At 44.0% G+C, this 20,587-nt stretch overlaps 1 protein-coding gene across 2 annotated transcripts; it reads left to right on the top strand.

The window, feature by feature from the left end:
* Positions 1–11,598: 11,598 nt before the first annotated feature.
* On the top strand, positions 11,599–13,482 carry LOC104587921 (rust resistance kinase Lr10-like). 2 transcript variants are annotated; one of them, XM_010245697.3, is made up of 3 exons: positions 11,599–11,734; positions 11,867–11,973; positions 12,088–13,482. In XM_010245697.3, exons 2-3 carry the CDS (start codon positions 11,871–11,873, stop codon positions 13,398–13,400), a joined length of 1,416 nt encoding a protein of 471 aa, XP_010243999.1. In that variant the 5' UTR covers positions 11,599–11,734; positions 11,867–11,870; the 3' UTR covers positions 13,401–13,482. The 2 variants fall into 2 exon arrangements, with proteins under 2 accessions (XP_010243999.1, XP_010243998.1); XM_010245696.3 differs by lacking the exon at positions 11,599–11,734 and having other exon boundaries at positions 11,754–11,973.
* The last annotated feature ends 7,105 nt before the right edge of the window (positions 13,483–20,587 follow it).

The following is a 20,587-nucleotide window of genomic DNA, read 5'->3' as shown; positions in this document are numbered from 1 at the left end:
TGCAATTTTTTTTTCATAGATATTCTTAAAAGCAAAAAGACCCAAAGACCGTTTGGAAACACATATAGCACAACAAATAAGTGTTGAGCATTTGAATGGAAATACACCTTGGAAATGTCATGTGTGGGACCCACTAATGCATTCAAATGTGTATTTAGCACTTATGGGCCCCACCTACACATTGGCTTATGCAAATGTCCGGAGGTTTGTTCGTTTAGGAGGCCTATGTGTTCAAATTCCTCAGTGGTGGAATGTGAGAGTGAAACTAGGGTTTTTTTTTTAATGAAGAAAGATCTCAAGCTCAAAAAGACCAGAAGCCTCAAATGAAGCTTTTGAATTTTGTACAGTTTTCAGCTTTCTCGAGCTTTTTAGGGAGCCTATCTTTTTGGCTTTCTATCTTGTGGTTGCCAAACGAAAAAGCTCAGTACAAGGTCTTTCGAGCTTTGAAAAGCCTGAAAGACCCCATAAAAAGACTTCGCAAACACCCTCTTATAACCATGGTTTTTGAACCGTCATTGATTTGGATGGTCGGATTGTTTGGCCCAAGAACCGTTTAAGCAATTGGTTCCGTTTTACCTCAAGCCAGGCCCTTGTCCAAAAACCATTAAATTAGTCAATGACCCATTGACTTGAGTGGTCGAATCGTTGATTCATGCGACCCATTCAAAGATTTTTTACCATTTTTTAATTTTAATTATTTTTTATTTTTTAATTTATTTTATCAAAACATACCATCCATTCGGACCAGACGATCGAACCATTGACCCAAAAACCAATGGCCAGAACAATTCTGATTCTGGGTCATTTTTTAAAACATTGCTTACAACAATGCTCTTAGGTATTGGATGGTAAACCTATGGTTAGAGGTACAACTATTGGGTAGGAATGGGATGGGAAGTAGTTAAATTTTTAATGGACTTTAACCTAAGCTGAACTCAATGTTGTTGAAATTCTTAAGATCAAGCAATCCGGCTGACTTATAACCCTACCTGAGGTGCAAGTATTGCTATTTGCTACATTTGATCCTTTGATAACAGTCGTAGTAGCTGAACTGAATGACTTAAAAACAATGTCGTTTGGGTTTTGAGAAGTTTTCAAATAAAATCTGCTATCCTATTTTAAAACACTGATATTCAGGATATATAGCTGGATGCGCGTGACCAGCAATGTATCAGGGTCAACAGATCCGCATACAGGCCGATACGTCTCATATCAATATTCAGAATCTTGGTGGAGACAATAAATAAATATATATATATATATATATAATATCAGTTTTTACTTTTGAAAGCTATCATCGAAGACCTCATTAGATCGTCAACTGAGTGTGTGGTCCATGATGTACTAATTGCAATACCCAAGTGATGAGGGCGGATTTGGCCCTCCAATGACATTATGACACCAGGCAGCCTCTTGGCAACTAAGTGCATCCTCTTGACAACTACACAGCTCGCTACAGGCAGCTCGCCACAAGCAGCCCACCATCTTGTAGCCTGGCAACTCAGAACATCTAGGTGACACCTGGGGCCACTTTGGCAACAACTTGCCTTTGCTAAGATGATGGTGTCCCATAGGCATGGCCTGACACAGGCGCGGCCAGGCACAGACGCGACCTGGTGGCCTAGCCCTTGGCATGAGTTGGTAGCCTGGCCTTGGCACGAGCTGGCAGCCTGACCCTGGCCCGACCTGGTGGCCTGGCACAGGCATGAGCTGGCAGCCTGGCCCTGGCACGAGCTGGTAGCCTGACCCTGGCGGCCTGGCACAAGCACGAGTTGGCAGCCTAGCCCTCGCATGACCTTGCCCTGGCACGAGCTGGCGGCCTGGCCCAAGCACCAACCTGGCGGCCTGACACAAGCGCCGACCTGACAACCTCGAGGAGCTCACCACTGTACCCCGCATTTTACGGGATTGTGACTTGTAACGGCTATATTAGCTCACCCACTCCCCAGTTCTGACGAGAAGGGACAATTTTACCATTTGATGGCATTTCACCCACCTAACACGCAAGCGAGTTCCATCACAGATGGGATCTAGGAACTGCTCCACCTAAATCACGAGGACTCCAGTATATAAAGACCTCACCCCCAGAGGCAAAAAAGGATGAAAAGGATGGTAACCACTGCTCTCTAGCTCTCTCATTCTCTAATATCATCTTCAAGCTCTCTACTATCAAAGTGCTAACTTAGCCACTGGAGTGACCTCGCCGGGTAAACACCCCCGGGTTCTCTGATTCAGTTCTTGCAGGTCCCTCAGCTCTCGCTGTCTACAAAGATGAGCTGATCATCTCCTGCAGGGTGCAGTTGAGTTTCACCACCAAGTAGCTCATCAAGGTAGCTCACCACAGAGCAATTAGCCACCAGGTAGCTCACCACCAAGCAGTTCATCCAGAAAGCCAAGTAGCCCACCCGGTAGCTCACCTCCAGGTAGCCCATCAAGGTAGCTCACCTCCAGGCAGCCCATCAAGGTAGCTCACCACTAGGCAGCCCAGCACCAGGCAGTTCGTCACTTGGTAGCTCGCCACCAGGGAGCTCCGCTTCAGCCTCTGAGTCACTGACCACATGAGAGCATATGAGATGACAAGGTACTTAGCCAAAAAATTGACACCACCAAAAAATGATACGTGACCGGAAACGGTTACATCAATTGGCGTCGTCTGTGGGAAAAACACTACAAAAAGCTAAGTTCTCATCCTACAGAAATCTAAGTCCTCTTCTCCCAGAAAGCTAAGTCCTCACTTTTTAAGAACTGAATCTCGAGCTTTTTAGGCGGCCTATCTTTTTGGCTTTCTATCTTGTGGTTGCAAAACGAAAAAGCTCAGTACAAGGTCTTTCGAGCTTTGAAAAGCCTAAAAGGCCCCATAAAAAGACTTCCCAAACACCCTCTTATAACCATGGTTTTTGAACCGTCATTGATTTGGATGGTCGGATTGTTTGGCCCAAGAACCGTTCAAGCAATTGGTTCCGTTTTACCTCAAACCAGGCCCTTGTCCAAAAACCATTGAATGAGTCAATGACCCATTGACTTGAGTGGTCGAATCGTTGATTCATGCGACCTGTTCAAAGATTTTTGACCATTTTTTAATTTTAACTATTTTTTATTTTTTAATTTATTTTATCAAAACAGACCATCCATTCGGACCAGACGGTCGAACCATTGACCCAGAAACCAATGGCTAGAACAATTCTGATTCCGGTTAATTTTTTAAAACATTGCTTACAACAATGCTCTTAGGTATTGGATGGTAAACCTATGGTTAGAGGTACAACTATTGGGTCGGGTTGGGATGGGAAATAGTTAAATTTTTAATGGACTTTAACCTAAGCTGAACTCGATGTAGTTGAAATTCATAAGATCAGGCAATCCGGCCGACTTATAACCCTACCTGAGGTGCAAGTATTGCTATTTGCTACATTTGATCCTTTGATAACAGTTGTAGTAGCTGAATAGAATGACTTAAAAACAATGTCGTTTGGGTTCTGTGAAGTTTTCAAATAAAATCTACCATCCTATTTTAAAACACTAATATTCAGGATATATAGTTGGATGCGCGTGACCAGCAATGTATCGTGGTCAACAGATCCGCATACAGGCCGATACGTCTCATATCAATATTTAGAATCTTGGTGGAGACAATAAATGAATATATATATATATATATATATGTATATATAATGTCGGTTTTAACTTTTGAAAGCTATCATCGAAGACTTCATTAAATCGTCAACTGAGTGTGTGGTCCATGATGTACTAATTGCAATACCCAAGTGATGAGGGCGGATTTGGCCCTCCAATGACATTATGACACCTGGCAGCCTCTTGGCAACTAAGTGCATCCTCTTAAAAACTACGCAACTCGCTACAGGCAGCTCGCCACAGGCAGCCCACCATCTTGTAGCCTGGCAACTCAGAACAACTAGGTGACACCTGGGACCACTTTGGCAACAACTTGCCTTTGCTAAGATGGTGGTGTCCCACAGGCACGGCCTGACACAGGCGCGGCCAGGCACAGGCGCGACCTGGTGGCCTGGCCCCTGGCATGAACTGGTAGCCTAGCCTTGGCACGAGCTGGCAGCCTGATCCTGGCACGATCTGGCCCTGGCCCAACCTGGTGGCCTGGCACAGGCATGAGCTGACAGCCTGGCCCTGGCACGAGCTGGCAGCCTGACCCTGGCGCGACCTAGCGGCCTGCCACAGGCACGAGCTGGTAGCCTGACCCTCGTACGACCTTGCCCTGGCACGAGCTGGCGGCCTAGCCCAGGCACCAACCTGGCGGCCTGACACAAGTGCCAACTTGACACAAGTGCCAACCTGACAACCTCGAGGAGCTCACCACCGTACCCTGCATTTTATTGGATTGTGACTTGTAACGGCTATATTAGCTCACCCACTCCCCGGTTCTGACGAGAAGGGACAATTTAACCATTTGATGGCATTTCACCCACCTAACACGCAAGCGAGCTCCATCACAGCTGGGATTCAGAAACTGCTCCACCTAAATCACGAGGACTCCAGTATATAAAGACCTCACCCCTAGAGGCAAAAAAGGATGAAAAGGATGGTAGCCCCTGCTCTCTAGCTCTCTCATTCTCTAATATCATCTTCAAGCTCTCTACTATCAAAGTGCTAACTTAGCCGTCGGAGTGACCTCACCGGGTAAACACCCCCGGGTTCTCTGATTCAGTTCTTGCAGGTCCCTCAGCTCTCGCTGTCTACAAAGATGAGCTGATCATCTCTGCAGGGTGTAGTCGAGTTTCACCACCAAGTAGCTCATCAAGGTAGCTCACCACAGAGCAATTAGCCACCAAGTAGCTCACCACCAAGCAGTTCATCCAGAAAGCCAAGTAGCCCACCCGGTAGCTCACCTCCTAGCAGCCCATCAAGGTAGCTCACCTCCAGGCAGCCCATCAAGGTAGCTCACCACCAGGCAGCCCGGCACCAGGCTGTTCGTCACTTGGTAGCTCGCCACTAGGGAGCTCCGCTTCAGCCTCTGAGTCACCGACCACATGAGAGCATATGAGGTGACAAGGTACTTAGCCAAAAAATTGACACATCACCAAAAAATGATACGTGACCGGAAAGGTTACATCAATTGGCGTTGTCTATGGGAAAAACGCTACAAAAAGCTAAGTTCTCATCCTACAAAAAGCTAAGTCCTCTTCTCACAGAAAGCTAAGTCCTCACCTTTTTAAGAACTGAATCTCTCGTTTTATGGTTTCCATTTTTTGTGAACTCAAAGACTATACAGGGAGCTAATAGACTAAGTAGCTCTAAGATGCCCACTCGGCGGCCTAGCACGGCCTACGGCCTGGAGGCCTGGTCCAGGCGCGAACTCACGAACTAAAAAGGCACCAGCCTCAAAAACAAGTAAGCAAGCTCTAGCTCTCAGATTGTGATTTCTAGCTCACAGTCTACTTGAGAGTATTGACTTAGCTCTCGGAGCGACCTCACCGGGTTAGCCACCCCGGGTCCTCTGACATTTAGTTCCTTGCAGGTCTCTAAGGAGCAACAAATTTCAGGAGTGGACTACGGGTCCCTCCCAAAGTCTAAGGGCCACAAGAAGACTCAGTCGCCTCTACGACATGGGAGAACTCAGGAGCGGACTACGGGTCCCTCCCAAAGCCTAAGGGCCACAAGAAGACCTAGTTGCCTCTATGGCATGGGAGAACTCAGGAGTGGACTACGGATCCCTCCCAAAGCCTAAGGGCCACAAGAAGACCCAGTCGCCTCTACGGCTTGGGAGAACTCAGGAGCGGACTGCGGGTCCCTTCTAAAGCCTAAGGGCCATAAGATGACCCAGTCGCGTCTACGGCATGGGAGAACTCGGGAGCAGACTACGGGTCCCTCCCAAAGCCTAAGGGCCACAAGAAGACCCAGTTGCCTCTTCAGGCATGGGAAAAGTACAAGAGTGGACTACGGGTCCCTCCCAAAGCCTAAGGGCCACATTACTGCTGAAAGACCCAGTCGCCTCTACGGCATGGGCAACACTACTGCTGAAAGACCCAGTCGCCTCTACGGCATGGGCAACACTGCTGCACAAGAGCCAGTCGCCTCGTCGGAATGGACAAACTCAACAAGAGTGGACTATAAGTCGCTCCCAGAACCTAAGGGCTAAAGTACCAAACTGGCAGAGACCTCAGCACCTTACAGGCAGCTCACTTCCAAGCAGCTCCCAGAGCCTAAGAAATTGAATCAGCACTTACGAGCTCGTCAAATTATGGCCCAAAAGGAGAAAACTACTCCCTTCGCCGAGTTACTTTCAACTCGGGAGTGGGGGGCTAATGATGAGGGCGGATTTAGCCCTCCAATGACATTATGACACCTGGCAGGCTCTTGGCAACTAAGTGCATCCTCTTGACAATTAGGATACTCGCTACAGGCAGCTCACCACTAGGCAGCTCACCACAGGTAGCCCACCATCTTGTAGCCTAGCAACTCAGAACAACAGGTGAACACCCGGGACCACTTTGGCAATAACTTGCCTTTGCTAAGATGATGGTGTCCCACAGGCACGGCCTGGCACTGGCGCGGCCTGGCACAGGCGCGACCTGGTGGCCTGTCCCCTGGCATGAGCTGGCAGCCTAGTCTTTGCATGAGCTGGTAGCATGACCCTGGCGTGACCTATTCCTAGCCTGACCTGGCAGCCTAGCACAGGCACGAGCTGGCAGCCTGACCCTAGCATGTCCTGGTCCTAGCATGAGCTGGCAGCCTGGCCCAGGCATGAGCTGGCAGCCTGGCCTTGACACGAGTTGGCAGCCTGGCCTTGACACTCGCTAGCAGCCTGGCCTTGGCACGAGCTGGCAGCCTGGCCCTGGCACGAGCTGGCGGCCTGGCCCAGGCACCGAACTGGCGGCCTTACACAAGCGCCAACCTGACAACCTCGAGGAGCTCACCACCGTACCCCGCATTTTACGGGATTGTGACTTGTAACGGCTATATTAGCTCACCCACTCCCCGGTTCTGACGAGAAGGGACAGTTTTACCGTTTGATGGCATTTCATCCACCTAACACGCAAGCCAGTCCCATCACAGCTGGGATCCAGTAACTGATCCACCTAAACCATGAGGACTCCAGTATATAAAGACCTCACCCCAGAGGCAAAAAAGGATGAAAAGGATGGTAACCCCTGCTCTCTAGCTCTCTCATTCTTTAATATCTTCTTCAACCGCTCTACTATCAAAGTGCTAACTTAGCCATCGGAGTGACCTCGCCGCTTTAACACCCCTGGGTTCTCTGATTCAGTTCTTACAGGTCCCTCAGCTCCCGCCGTCTACAAAGATGAGTTGATCATCTTCTGCAGGGAGCAGTCAGGTTTCACCACCAAGCAGCTCATCAAGGTAGCTCACCGTAGGGCAGTTAGCCACCAGGTAGCTCACCACCAGCAGTTCATCTAGAAAGCCAGGCAGCCCATCAAGGTATCTCACCTCTAGGCAGCCCATCAAGGTAGCTCACCTCCAGGCAGCCCATCAAGGTAGCTCACCACCAGGCAGCCCGGCACCAGGCAGTTCGCCACTAGGTAGCTCGCCACCAAGGAGTTCCACTTCAGCCTCTGAGTCACCGATCACATGAGAGTAGACGAGATGACGAGGTACTTAGCCAAAAAATTGACACATCACGGAAAAATGATACGTGACCGGAAACGGTTACATCACCAAGGTTCCAAGCAACTTCCATTAATTCTATCAATACAAAGTGAACTCCTGGCCCTGGATCTATAGCAGCTCATGGCTGCTCTTAGACCTGATCCATGGACCAAATCGTCGGTGGGCTTTGTTAGGTTGAATACTCATGGAGCAGTTGGACCTTCAAATTTTGAGAATTCAGCTTGCTCACTGCCTTTATGCTAAAGCAGTGTGGACTTCCTTCCCACTAATCTCTGTCTGCTTGAATTGCATCATACATTGCCATCTTGTATTATAAGATGTGCGGTGCAGAGTTATGTAAATAAGGCAATGGGTAGAGAAAGTGAGTAGGAAATCTGAATTCCTCTCAAATATATCCAATCCACAACTTATAGAAGTGATGATAACCATTTTTGTAGGGTTCAAATTTGCATTCGAACTTGGAGTTTCACATATTAATTGTAGTTGAGGGCGACGTCTCTACTATATTCAAGTCCGAGTTGGTGGAGTCTGTGAACTTTGATGGATAGCAAGTTTTGTGTTTGCATTGAAAATTAAAGAGTAGAAATACAAATATACATATAGTACAAATACATTGTAGGCCCTGTTTGATGATTAAGTACTTGTTAAAAGATTGGAAATACTTATTTTAACAATCCTTTAGTTGTTTGATAACTCACTTTTTCAAATCACTTATTATGTTTTTAAGTATTTATTGAGGCGGGAATGTTTGGTAAACTACTTTCCCAATAAGTGCTTATATTTATACAAATGACAATTTTAGCTCTCTCCATTTCATACTTCTTCCTTTTCTTCTTCAGAACCCCTAGAAATCCACTGTTCATCATCTTCCTCACGACACAGAACTACATGGCAGTGAATTCATTCTGATCTCCACCTTCTACCATTCCATCCTCCTTGAACAGTCAAACTTCCTTTCTCTTACATTCGGAGCTCGACTCCAGCCAGTACTTAATCAATCCATTTCATAGACAAAAATCATATTTTTCCTTTCATCTCCTTTCCTCTTGATCAGAATTATTGCTTATATTAGTTTTTTTTTTACTAATAATCGTCCGATATTTATTAAAATGACCCTCTTATGTTTTCATTTCAAAAATTTCTGTCCACTTTGTTTTCTTTATTGCAATCAGAGATATAATCTGAGTACATATATAGGAAGGAATTACCGGTCCGTTGAGCAAGTACACAACAAGATTGATGGGCGCTGATTTGGGAGTTTGTTTTGGGCTTTGGATTCCTACAACTGTTTGGGAGTTTGATTCCCAGAGATCTGAATCTGAGAATTCCACCGCTTTTTTGGAGTACATCTAAGTACATATTTGGGAGTTTGACTCCTACAGCCGTTTTACATGTATTGTAAGAACTTCCACCGCTTTTTTATTCTTATACTAAGAAAGGTGTTGGGTGTTGTTGTATCTCTGTCGGTTGTATTATACACCCAACTCCGTTGGCAAGAACGACTGTATTATACTGAGAATGATGTTGGACTTGCAAGAACGGTTGTATTATACACCCAACTCCGTCGGTTGGCTTTTGCTCACCGTCGAACATCACCGGTGGACCTGCAACCAAACACCGTTATTGCCTGTTGTTGTAGGGTTTCAGATGGAAGATGATAAACTCAAGTGGGGGTAATTTTGTCATTGAAAAAAAAACAAGGACAGGTTTGTCCCATTCAAATGAAGTACTTTAAAAAATGCTGAAAAAAAAATCACATCTATATCACTTTTTTAAGAAGTACTTTTTTTAATAATAAGTACTTCTTACTCTCTTTTTTAATAAATATGCATAAGTACTTAAAAACCACTTAATGTATGATCCCATGTCTTAAAAGAAATACTTATTTCCAATAGAAGGGTTATGGAAGCTATCCCCTATTGCCTAGTCACCTGAAAAAGACAAAGAGTTGATTAGGACGTGACTGGTACTGTGGTGTCAAAAGTGTGGTATATTTCAGACTACTGGGCCCCACCATTATATGTTTAAAGGCGTTAGTTCTGAGACCTTGTTCCAAGATATTGGGATGTGAAAAATAATTTTTAATGCTAAATCAATGTTTTATAATTAGGCCTGTAAATGGGGCAAATTCGAATATGAATATGGTTTGATTCGAATTAGAAACTGCAAGAAATTATTCCAATTCGATTTGATATCCGACGTATTTTTAAAACAACCAACTGAATTCGAATTAGTCTAGTAAGTTAGAATATCTAAATTTGATTTAAATTCGATTGACATAAAATGAATAAATAAAAATAAAAACATATCAGTAGTGCTATAAAAAACCATTTAACTATAGTAGAGATTAGGTTGGTAACAATCTCAATCTTGAAATTGAAGAAATAAACTTTTGAATTTCAAGTACAAAAATATAAAACAATGTAAGGATTCAAGATTGGTCTCTTAATCCATACGAGAATGGAAAAAAATGTTCGCATGTTGCAAGGATGAAAGGACAACAAAAATGGATCCAAAGAGGTATTCAAAGCCGAGAGTGATAGCAATGTGAACAAGCCACACCGTGGTTTTGCTGAAGGTTTTCTACTATAGAGCCGCATTCTTTAACATAACTGTAACTTTGTGATTGATGGTACTTCTTTGATGAGTTAGTGAGGTATTTGAAGATATGATTCATCAAACCTTTAAGCTGCGAGCCTATGACCCATGGCTTGCCAGCCACCACCTGAGAGAGAGGAGAGAGAGAGACCGATGACTGCCATCCCTTGTAGAACACTATTTGAGAGAGGGATGAAAAGCGGCTACAGGGATTTGGAGGCCTGTAACCGGGAAGAATAGCCAAATGAAAATGTAGAAAAATGTAGAGAAAATCAAATAAAAAAGTAACAAAAGAGATGGTCGGGCTTCCCCTTAAAAATATTAAAATACCATTTTTTTTTTTAAGTTATGAAATCAAAAAGTAATGACAAATGGATGGGTGGGCTTTCCCTTAAAAATATTAAAATATCAAATTTTCTTTCAAAAGTTTATGATAGTTTCTCTTTACATTGTCTTTTCACCGATTTTTATTTACTAAAATAATATTATGTTGGACGGTTTTATAAAAAATCATCATGGTTTGCCATTCAACAATTAGTAAAATAATATTTAAAAATGAATATTCATTAACACAAATATCGATAGATAGATATATAATTTATATATTTATAATACCTGTAATCAAATCGTCTAATATTCGAATTCGATTCCATTAAATAATCGGTATTAAAATCATATTCAAATTCGATCATTCATACGATTCGAAATATTCAAATTCCATTGGTTTAACTTGATTTCGAATTCCAAGTCGAATTTTCAAATATCGTTTACAAACCTATTTACAATTAAAAAAGGGATGTGTATTTTGAAACACGAAAAATAAACATGTTTCAAAATTTGTAATATTTTACATTCTAAAATCTAAAGCCAATTTCAACTGCTTCTGATTCCAGAACACTCAATGTCCTAAAAGATCATGTGGCCTTCATGGTATGCTTTTGAACTTGCTGAATTGAATAGAGTACCGAATACCCCCTAATTATTTGGACTTATCGAATAAATACTATTTGGGCTTATTTCCTAAATGTAAATAAGCCTTGTTGATGTGGTCCCATGATCCCATCCCAAAATGGGTGGTTATTCGAACAAGTTCAAGCACTCGAAAACTTGGCCTAACTAAATTATACGAGTTTTGAATTTGATGACTCGGCTCTATATTTGGAGGGACGCCCAATGACCATCTCAGCTAATTCGGATATGTTTAATGTGGTCACATCCCAAATTGGTGCAGATTTATTTGAGCCCCTGTGGCAATGAACCATTTACCATTTGAAGACAATAAAGCGGATTCGGATGATCCAAACCCGATAGGGTCCGGATGCGGCAGTACGGATTCATTACAGTTACAGCCCTAGGGCTCCATGGAATCCGGCCCAAACCATTGCAGCCTCTTGATTTTGTCAATATCCAATTAGGCAATTTTCCACTCATTCCCCTACACTTGGACACCTCCTCTCCGCTTAGCTTCTTCTTGGAAACTTCATACGATGGCGAAAAAACGCGTTTACGAGAAGAATTTGCAGTCAAACTGAAAGTAACCCCATTGAAACAATCAACATGAACTGATGAACGATGATCTGGTTTATATGTAGAGCCATAGACGTTACCATGGCTCATTTTTTTTTCTCTTGCTTCGATTAAAATTTTTGTCTCAACATCTCTGCAGGAAAATGTCTTCCAATTACTACTCCGCTACAGACCCCTTCAGCAAATTCCAGACGATGGAAGACCAGTTCGGCAGTACATTTTCATGGATGGTAGCAGCTTCTATAAGTAAGTTATCCGATTTAATTCAAGACTTAATTCCAAATCCAACTTTCTGTTCAAAACTCAGCAATCCAACAGCCGGGACAATTAACAAGCTTATGGTTTTTGTTTGAATTGCAGTTTCTGTAGTGGTTGGTACAGCGGCAATTGTTGCGATAGTGTTTGCAATTATCAATTGCTTGAACAAAGTTGGAAGCGCGATACCCACGTATGCCCAGGTGGCAACCAGCGAAAGCTCTGTAACTTCAGCACAGTATGCTAGCAAATTATCCGCGGATACAAGCACCCATAACATCGAAGTGACTGTGCCACCAGCTTTCCCTGTGATAACAAATTCGCAGATGAGGACAGTGACTATCGAAAAGTTTCTGAGTGATATTGCCAGGGAGAGGCCTATCCGGTTTTCGCCTGAGCAAGTGGCAGGATTCACGAACAACTACTCCACCGTATTGGGTTCTGGTGGTTTTGGAGTAGTCTACATTGGAGAGTTTCCAAATGGAGTTAAAGTGGCTGTAAAAGTGCTCAACAGAATTTCTGACAAGAGAGTGGAAGAGCAGTTCATGGCTGAAGTAAGCACAATTGGAAGAACAAACCATGTCAATCTGGTTAGATTGTATGGGTTCTGCTTCGACGACACCCTGAGAGCTTTAATCTATGAATATTTGGAGAATGGGTCCCTCGACATGTTCTTGTTTGGCGGGGAACATGCAGTCGAATGGGAGAAGCTGCAAGAGATTGCAATTGGGACGGCCAAGGGAATTGCGTATTTGCATGAAGAGTGCCAGCAAAGGATAATTCACTATGATATAAAGCCTGGGAATATCCTTCTTGATCCAGACTTAACTCCCAAGGTTGCAGATTTCGGATTGGCCAAGCTTTGTAACAGAGATAAGACCCATGTAACCATGACTGGGTTGAGGGGAACACCAGGGTATGCTGCTCCAGAGCTGTGGAAGCCATACCCAGTGACCCATAAGTGTGATGTTTATAGCTTTGGAATGCTTCTATTTGAGATCATGGGTAGAAGAAGAAACCATGACCCTGATCTAAGCGAGACTCGGCAATGGCTCCCAAGATGGACTTGGGAAATGTTTAACAAAGGAGAGTTGGCAGACCTGATGGCAATTTGTGAGATTGCAGAGGAAGACAGAGTCAAGGCAGAGAGGATGTCTATGGTGGCACTGTGGTGTGTTCAGAGCTCCCCTGAAGCCAGGCCTCTTATGAGCACTGTGGTGAAGATGCTGGAGGGAGGAATCGAAATTGTCCCACCACCAAATCCATTTCAATATCTGGAGTCATCATCTCCAGATTTAGCAGCTTTTGGGGGATCTACCACAGGTTCAGACTCCTCATCAACAGTACAATCCTCTCAACCATGTTATTCCACTGCACGGAAGACAACTTTTGAGATAGAGATTGCTAATAGTTCATAGAAGCAAAGGAAATGGATTGGTTAATGTTTCAGATCATGTGTTTATGATGCATTTTCTTAATATTCAATTTAATTGCTGATCATCTGTCTGTTTCTTTCTGTATATAGAATGTAATATAATTATTCTGTTGTTTAATCATAATATTCTTATATCTGTTATAATCAAATATATGAAGCAGTTGAAGTTATTGAACATCAATAAAACAATCTTCGAAACAATCTTATTGAACCAACTATGCTAATAAACACACACTAGTTTCATGGGTAGATCAGGATTCAACCTGTTTCTAAATGGATCTGATTATTTATTTCAGACCTTCTTCGGTTTCTCTCTAGTATCACCACCAAATCATGCCATGTCGCCTTGAGTTGTGGATGATCTTATTGTCCAATCCACTAACATAGTCACCTCTCAATAGATTCAAAGTTTCAACAGAGGCGGCACTCACCTCTCAATAGATTCAAAGTTGCAACAGAGGCGGCACTACAGGAAGCAGAGTATAAAATGCAACTTCTACATTCTCAAGCGGCAGATGGAAACAGTAGAGATGATGTATATATATCCCTTTATCAAGAGCTTTATTGCATCACTAGGTGATGAAGGATGATTTGACCCGATTTATGAAACGGCGACACGTGGACACTGACTCGACATAGGCGACAGCTCAGCATTGCGGTCCAGTACGGCTAAGTAACGGGCCCATAAAGTAGCTCGCTACATCGTAGCGCACAAAAGGAGGAGCTCGCCACGACGCGAGCTCCGGGTTCCCCGAGCTGCCTTCAAAGGGATATTCCGAGGCAACCTTAGCTCGCAAGCTAAGGAAACCAGCTCGCCCGAGCTCCCAAGCAGACAAGTCATCCCGATGATCAATTCTACTAAGGGCACTCCTGAAGTACTCCGAGCTCGCTGAAGAGTAGCTCACGAATGAGTCGCACGAGCATTCCTTAGGAAGCTTCTATCCAACAGGCCGTACCAATCAGACTGCACCAAGTCCCTTACTGACGGCGTAGTCCCTATCCTTTTGGCAGTCTGCACTCACGTCTCTCAGCAGGCGGAGGTATGCCTATCACTTTGGGGACATGTCACTTACCCAAGCAAGGAGCACGTCACAACGGCCACCTGCGCAGCCTTGGCAGGTAACGGCTGTGGCAGGGGCCCAGTGGCGGTTATGCCCAGTCTCACAAAAGCGCCTCTATAAAAGCCCTCAGGGCAGAGGAGAAGCTTCTGGGGAAAAAAAACCTCTACTCGATCGAACATAGTGATAAGCGTAACCTCCACTCTTAGCCTTCGTTTTCTCTTTACTTCCCAGAATCAATACTAACTTAAGCTTCGGAGTATTCCCACCGGGTAAACCCTCGGAATCCTTCCTTTCATCTTCTCAGGTGTCGTTCGTTGCCAACAAGGAGCCAGTCAGCAGTCAGTTAGGAGTGTTCGGATCGCGCTACATCATTTGGCGCCGTCTTTGGGAAAGGGCCACCCCTCGGGGTTACAGACCACAAAGTAGTCTCGCTTCCAGGCGGGAATCTTATTCGGCAGCTCGTACAAGAGCTTATAGCCACGATGGGGAGAGAGGTAATAAAAGCGCCTCTCCAGAGGAACCCCAGGAGCAACGTTCTTTATACAAAGGATAGAGACGAAAATGTCAAGGTACAAAGGAAGACAGTACTTGTGACATAGGGATATGGTCCCAACCATATTTCGAACAGTGTTAGGATGAAGCTGGTCAATAGTGACGTTGAAGTGATTCAACACCTCCACTATCAAGGGGTGCAGGGGGAGGCGCAAGCCAGCCTCGAGCTGTTCTTGGAAGATTACTATATCATTAGGACCATGCTCCCAAGGGAAGTTGCCAGTAGGGAGGCTGTAAACCAGGTCCCGAGGAAGGCGAAAGTAGCGGATCAGAGACCTAAGTCTCTCCGCTGTCATTAAGGAAGGGCCAAAGGTATCAGGCTCCCTCCCCTAGAAGTAGACGCCATGTTGCCAGAGGCCTCCTGAGCCTTCGGGACATGCTCCAAGGCTCCTCCCGAGCTCGAGGGAGCATCATCATCTTGGCTATTGACCCTGTGATAGGTATGGCGTGGGTACCCAGACATGGCTGGCGGCGATTAGGACTCACTAGAGTAAATGGAACGGAGCAGAGTGAGGAACTCGAGTAGGCTAGGCGAAGTACGCGACCTCAGAATCCAAAAGATGGCGTGGAAGAAGATAGGGCCCGAGGGGGCCCCCTATTTATAGCCCCCATCCTTTCAAAATGACGGCCCGGATCAAAGCAAATCCAACGGTCCGCAGACACCCTGACCGCATGCCTTCTGAAAACCGAAGGTGATTGGCAGCACATCTTCCATAATTAAGGTAGTCGCAGCCGCACGACGTTCGGAATTAAAGGCCACCTCAGCACGTTTTCGGAATCCGAAAAGTCAGGGAAGTCAGAAGATCTCTTGATTCCCGCAAATGCATTTAATGGGGTATTCAATCAAATTTGAATTTCGGTCAAATCAGTCCATCGCGCTTCATAAACTCCCCGCACTAAGGCGATACTCTTAGCCCGAGGAGTGGGGGGCAATTGATGAAGGATGCTTTGACCTGATCTATGAAACGTCGACACGTGGACATTGACTCAATTTATGCGACAGCTCAGCATCGCGGTCCAGTACGGCTAAGTAACGGGCCCATAAAGCAGCTCGCTACAGCGCACAAAAGGAGGAGCTCACCACGACGCAAGCTCCGGGTTCCCCGAGCTGCCTCCAAAGGGATATTCTGAGGCAACCTTAGCTCGCAAGCTAAGGAAACCAGCTCGCCTGAGCTCCCAAGCAGACAAGTCATCCTGAGGATCAATTCTACTAAGGGCACTCTTGAAGTACTCCGAGTTCGCTGAAGAGTAGCTCACGAATGAGTCGCACGAGCATTCCTCAGGAAACTTCTATCCAACAGGCCGTACCAATCAGATTGCGCCAAGTCCCTTACTGATGGCGCAGTCCCTGTCATTTCGGCAGTCTGCACCCACGTCTCTTAGTAGGCGGAGGCATGCCTGCCACTTTGGGGACGTGTCACTTACCCAAGCAAGGAGCACGTCACAACGGCCACCTGCGCAGCCCTGGCAGGTAACGGCTGTGGCAAGGGCCCAGTGGCGATTATGCCCGGTCTCACAAAAGCGCCTCTATAAAAGCCCTCAGGGCAGAGGAGAAGCTTCTGGTGAAAAAAAAAACCTCCACTCTTAGCCTTTGTTTTCTCTTTACTTCCCAGATACAATACTAACTTAAGCTTCGGAGTATTCCTACCGGATAAACCCCCGGTAATCCTTCCTTTCATCTTCTCAGGTGCCATTCGTTGCCAACAATGAGCCAGTCAGCAGTCAGTTAGGAGTGTCCGGATCGCGCTATATCACTAGGGGTGAGCAAAAAAAGTGAAAAATCGAACAAAAAAATTGGTTAATCAAATCAGTCGGTTCGGTTTTGGTTCTATATTGTTAAAATATTGACAATTCTGATTCAATTTCGGTTAACCATTTAAAAAAATCGGCGATTAACCAAGTGGTAATACCTGTTGCCACCTCGCCCGGAAGCAAGCACCAACATCGTGTCTCTATCTCTCTTCTCTTTCTCATCTCTCTGCAATTTTTATTTTGAATGCATAAAAGTTCCAAAAAACCGAGCTACGGTTACTCGGTTGACTGATTAACCGATTAACTGGTAGCATCAGTTCAGTTTCGACTTGGATATTTAAAACCGATCGGATCGATTCGATTAAAAAAAATCCCACACCCCTAGGTCCATCACATTTCTCGTAGATGGAGCAAAACCATGGTATTAGGTACATGGATTTGGTATTAGTGTAAATGGGTTTGACTTCGTTTCGGGTTTTGGACTTCACGCCTGTCATGGATGAGGTTCAGTGTCTTCCAAGCATTCAAGGGTGTATATTCTTTTGTCACCCCAGACCCACAGCCAAATCTGGCTTGGGGTCATTCAAAATTTAACAAATTCTCAGTCCAACTTGACCCAAATTGCATAGCTAGCCCACCTTGTTCCACTTCGTTCCCCTACAATGCCTACACCACACTGACTTTCTATACTCAAAGGATATGGCCAAATCAGGTCAGGTCCGGATTGAGCTCAGCCCATGCCCATACTAAATCTGACCCATTGACAGTCCAGTCCAATCTATTACTTCACCACCCTTCTTAGAATATTTCTTGTTTCTGTTTGGCCTGGTGCCAGATTTAAGATCCAGATTCAGACTGGACGATTGAACTAGTGAACCGAGATGTTTGATGGTTTTTAGGGTCTGAACAATGAACAATCTAAGCAGCCGGTTGAACAGTAAAATCATGAACCTATCAGCTTTCAGGAGAATCTTCAGAGCCTTCTGCTTGGATGTGCGCCTGTGCCACCTCCATCTCACATACTCGCTTGTCGCTTCAAATCCATATCCTACTCATTTTGAAAATACTCTTGTTTAATCAGTCCACCTCTAGGGTGGAATTAGGATTTTTAGACTGAATCTTAACCGTGGATTGATACCAAATTTATGGGTAGGATAATATCTTTCTTTTTTTGGGCGACGGGGGAGAAAAGTTCACATCTCTACTCCACAACTTCTCGTCTCACGGCACATTCCCACCATGTATTGAGAACACCTCCCGATGATAACATCATTAGATCTGATATTATCATCAGGAGATATTCTCAATACATGACATGAATGCGTTGTAGGGCAGAGATGTGAATTCATCTAAAAATCCCTTTTTTTTTCTTGAATGGAGTTTGACTTTGACCTATCCATGTGAAACCAGAAGCCTGGAAAAATATAATAAAGAAATGTCCATGTGAAGACAAATTGATGGTACCACATCCACATTACCTAACCACAAAAAATAAAATTGAAGGGGAATTCCATGAACTCGAGACCTCTCGCACCCTAAGCGAGAATCATACCACTAGACCAAATGCCCTCACTTGTAAATAGTTAAAGTGTCTATCTATTTGAAGGCGGAAAACTCAACCAAATTGGTTTCTTTCCTTTAAATTGCAACTCACCGTGATAAGATAAAGCAGGATATATTTGAAGCCCACCAACTGTTCTATGCGGAGAGTATGATTTTACATATTTGATGTGGGGTGGGGAGGGGGAGGGGGAGGGGGGAAAGATGGCTAAAAAAATTAGCAGACGTTTTTGAGGACTATAACACCTTTAAACCACAAGAAAAAAATCGCATTTTTATGGGGTTGGGTATGGTGGCCGGGGTGTAGCAAGTTGCCACCGTAAGACCAATTGAAGTGGCAGATCAATTGCCCCATTAGGTATTTCTGGTTTAATAATAGGAATTCGGATTTCCTCCTCACAGGTGTTAAGTACATCCACCTCACACGGGCGGAGATAAGTATACTTGTGGGACTTCTTTGGCCTCCCCAAGTTTTTTGTTAATTCATTATTTATATAGGATTATTAGTAGGAGGTTGGGTCAAAATGTAATAAATTGGATTCTAGCTTCTCATACTCTAACTCTCTGCCAACCCTTAAATTAAAAAAATAAAAATGTTTTCTATATCCTATTTCTGCTCTCTATATCTCATTTTCTAGCTCAACTTAGCCCCTAAAAGAAAATTTCTAATTCTACCACTGACTTTACATTACATGCAATTGCACATTAGGAATATCTTTCTAGTATTATGTTTTCATTCATAGAGATGTCACACAATGCGAGGTGGATGCGAGTGAGATCGACTTTTGTGAGCACTGAAGCTGATTTCAGTGTGAGGGCGTGGAAATCCAGATTCTAATTTTAGTATTATTCAATGTGATTTTGTTAATTTCTACTTTTCCGGTTGATAGGTCAAATTTTTTGACAGGAGTTCACATTTGTGGGGTGCCCCCACAGCACATTTCCGTCATGTATTGGGAATATCTCTCGATGATAGTACCAGTCTTGATGATGTCATCATCGGGAGATGTTTCCAGTACACGGCGGAAAAGTGTTATGGGACACTGTGGGGCACCCCCTTGTGGGACACAGATCTGAATTCTTTTGACAGGTCCATCATCGAACCATTTTTGTTATTTCTGGAACCAAATTCAAAAATATCTGGAACAAACTTATTATACCAATTCACTCGCGCCCCACAACACATCTCAATCGTGTATTGGCCTATTGGGAACATCTCCCAATCACAATTATGGAAGATGTTCACAGTGCATGCTGAGATGTGCATGTGGGACAATTGTGGGGCACACTCTGTGGAGTGCAATGCGAACTCTTATAACACATGGTACAGGTATATATAGACCCGGTAACACTACTCTAATCTAATCTAATCAGTTTGCACTGTTTGCACTCATGTATTGGTTGCTTCTAATTCTTGGTAACTATGACAAGTATCAAATCATGGGGCTCAGATCAGTTGCATTTTTGTGCCAACATCCAGGATTTAGGGGCCATTTAATAACAGCCGGAATGGCTGAACTGAATTACTTAATTGCTCTGTGCTGTAGTGAATAAGTAGGAGGTTGAGAGTCCCTTGATGCTTTTTTTTTTAAACACCCATACGCTAGTTCATTCAACAATTACTCAGTTATATTAGATTTTTGAAATCGAGAAATCAGGTGGTAAAGACCAAGTATAAGGCCTGAAATAAGAGATAGCATGTTTAACAATTCAGTGAGCCACCCAATTACAAAGTCTAAGTGTATAGGTAACTGAGTAGTTTGGATGGCAAGCGAGAAAACTCTTGCAGTCAAAAAAACACCCAGTCTCACATTAGAAACATATATCTATAAACTTAACATATACATAGAAGATATTCCCAATATGTGGCAAGATTCTGTATGTGCAGAGCTTTTGTTTGCAGGAGATCCGAGCTCTTATCATATGATCCCACAAATAGTGTGTACTCCTTTGATGGATGAATGAAATGTTTTGGTTGATTATTATATATATACTTAGTTTTGAAGAAACTCAACTAGGGGTGCAATTTAGGTAGACTTGGGTTGGGCTTTTATCAAATTTTGAATAGGCGTGGGCCAAAGGCCCGAAGAAGAAGCAATGTAAATTGTTAACTCATGCCAATTCAAATTGTATCGCTAAACTTAACATAATATTAGTGAATAGAAAAAAAAAAAAGAAAGAAGATATGCATTGCATTTTACGTAGAAAAGTGTAGAACATCTTTGTGCATATGAATATATGTATT

The sequence above is a fragment of the Nelumbo nucifera genome, chromosome 1 (assembly GCF_055504915.1).
Source record: "Nelumbo nucifera cultivar China Antique chromosome 1, China Antique-T2T, whole genome shotgun sequence".
Lineage (NCBI taxonomy): Eukaryota > Viridiplantae > Streptophyta > Magnoliopsida > Proteales > Nelumbonaceae > Nelumbo > Nelumbo nucifera.
This window is presented reverse-complemented; position numbering and strand designations above follow the sequence as displayed.

Excerpts from the sequence above, each read along its gene's own strand:
- LOC104587921 (XM_010245697.3), top strand. The coding sequence starts at position 11,871 with ATGTCTTCCAATTACTACTCCGCTACAGACCCCTTCAGCAAATTCCAG. Across the intron at positions 11,974-12,087 it reads GATGGTAGCAGCTTCTATAA|TTTCTGTAGTGGTTGGTACA; the intron begins GTAAGTTATCCG and ends TTTGAATTGCAG.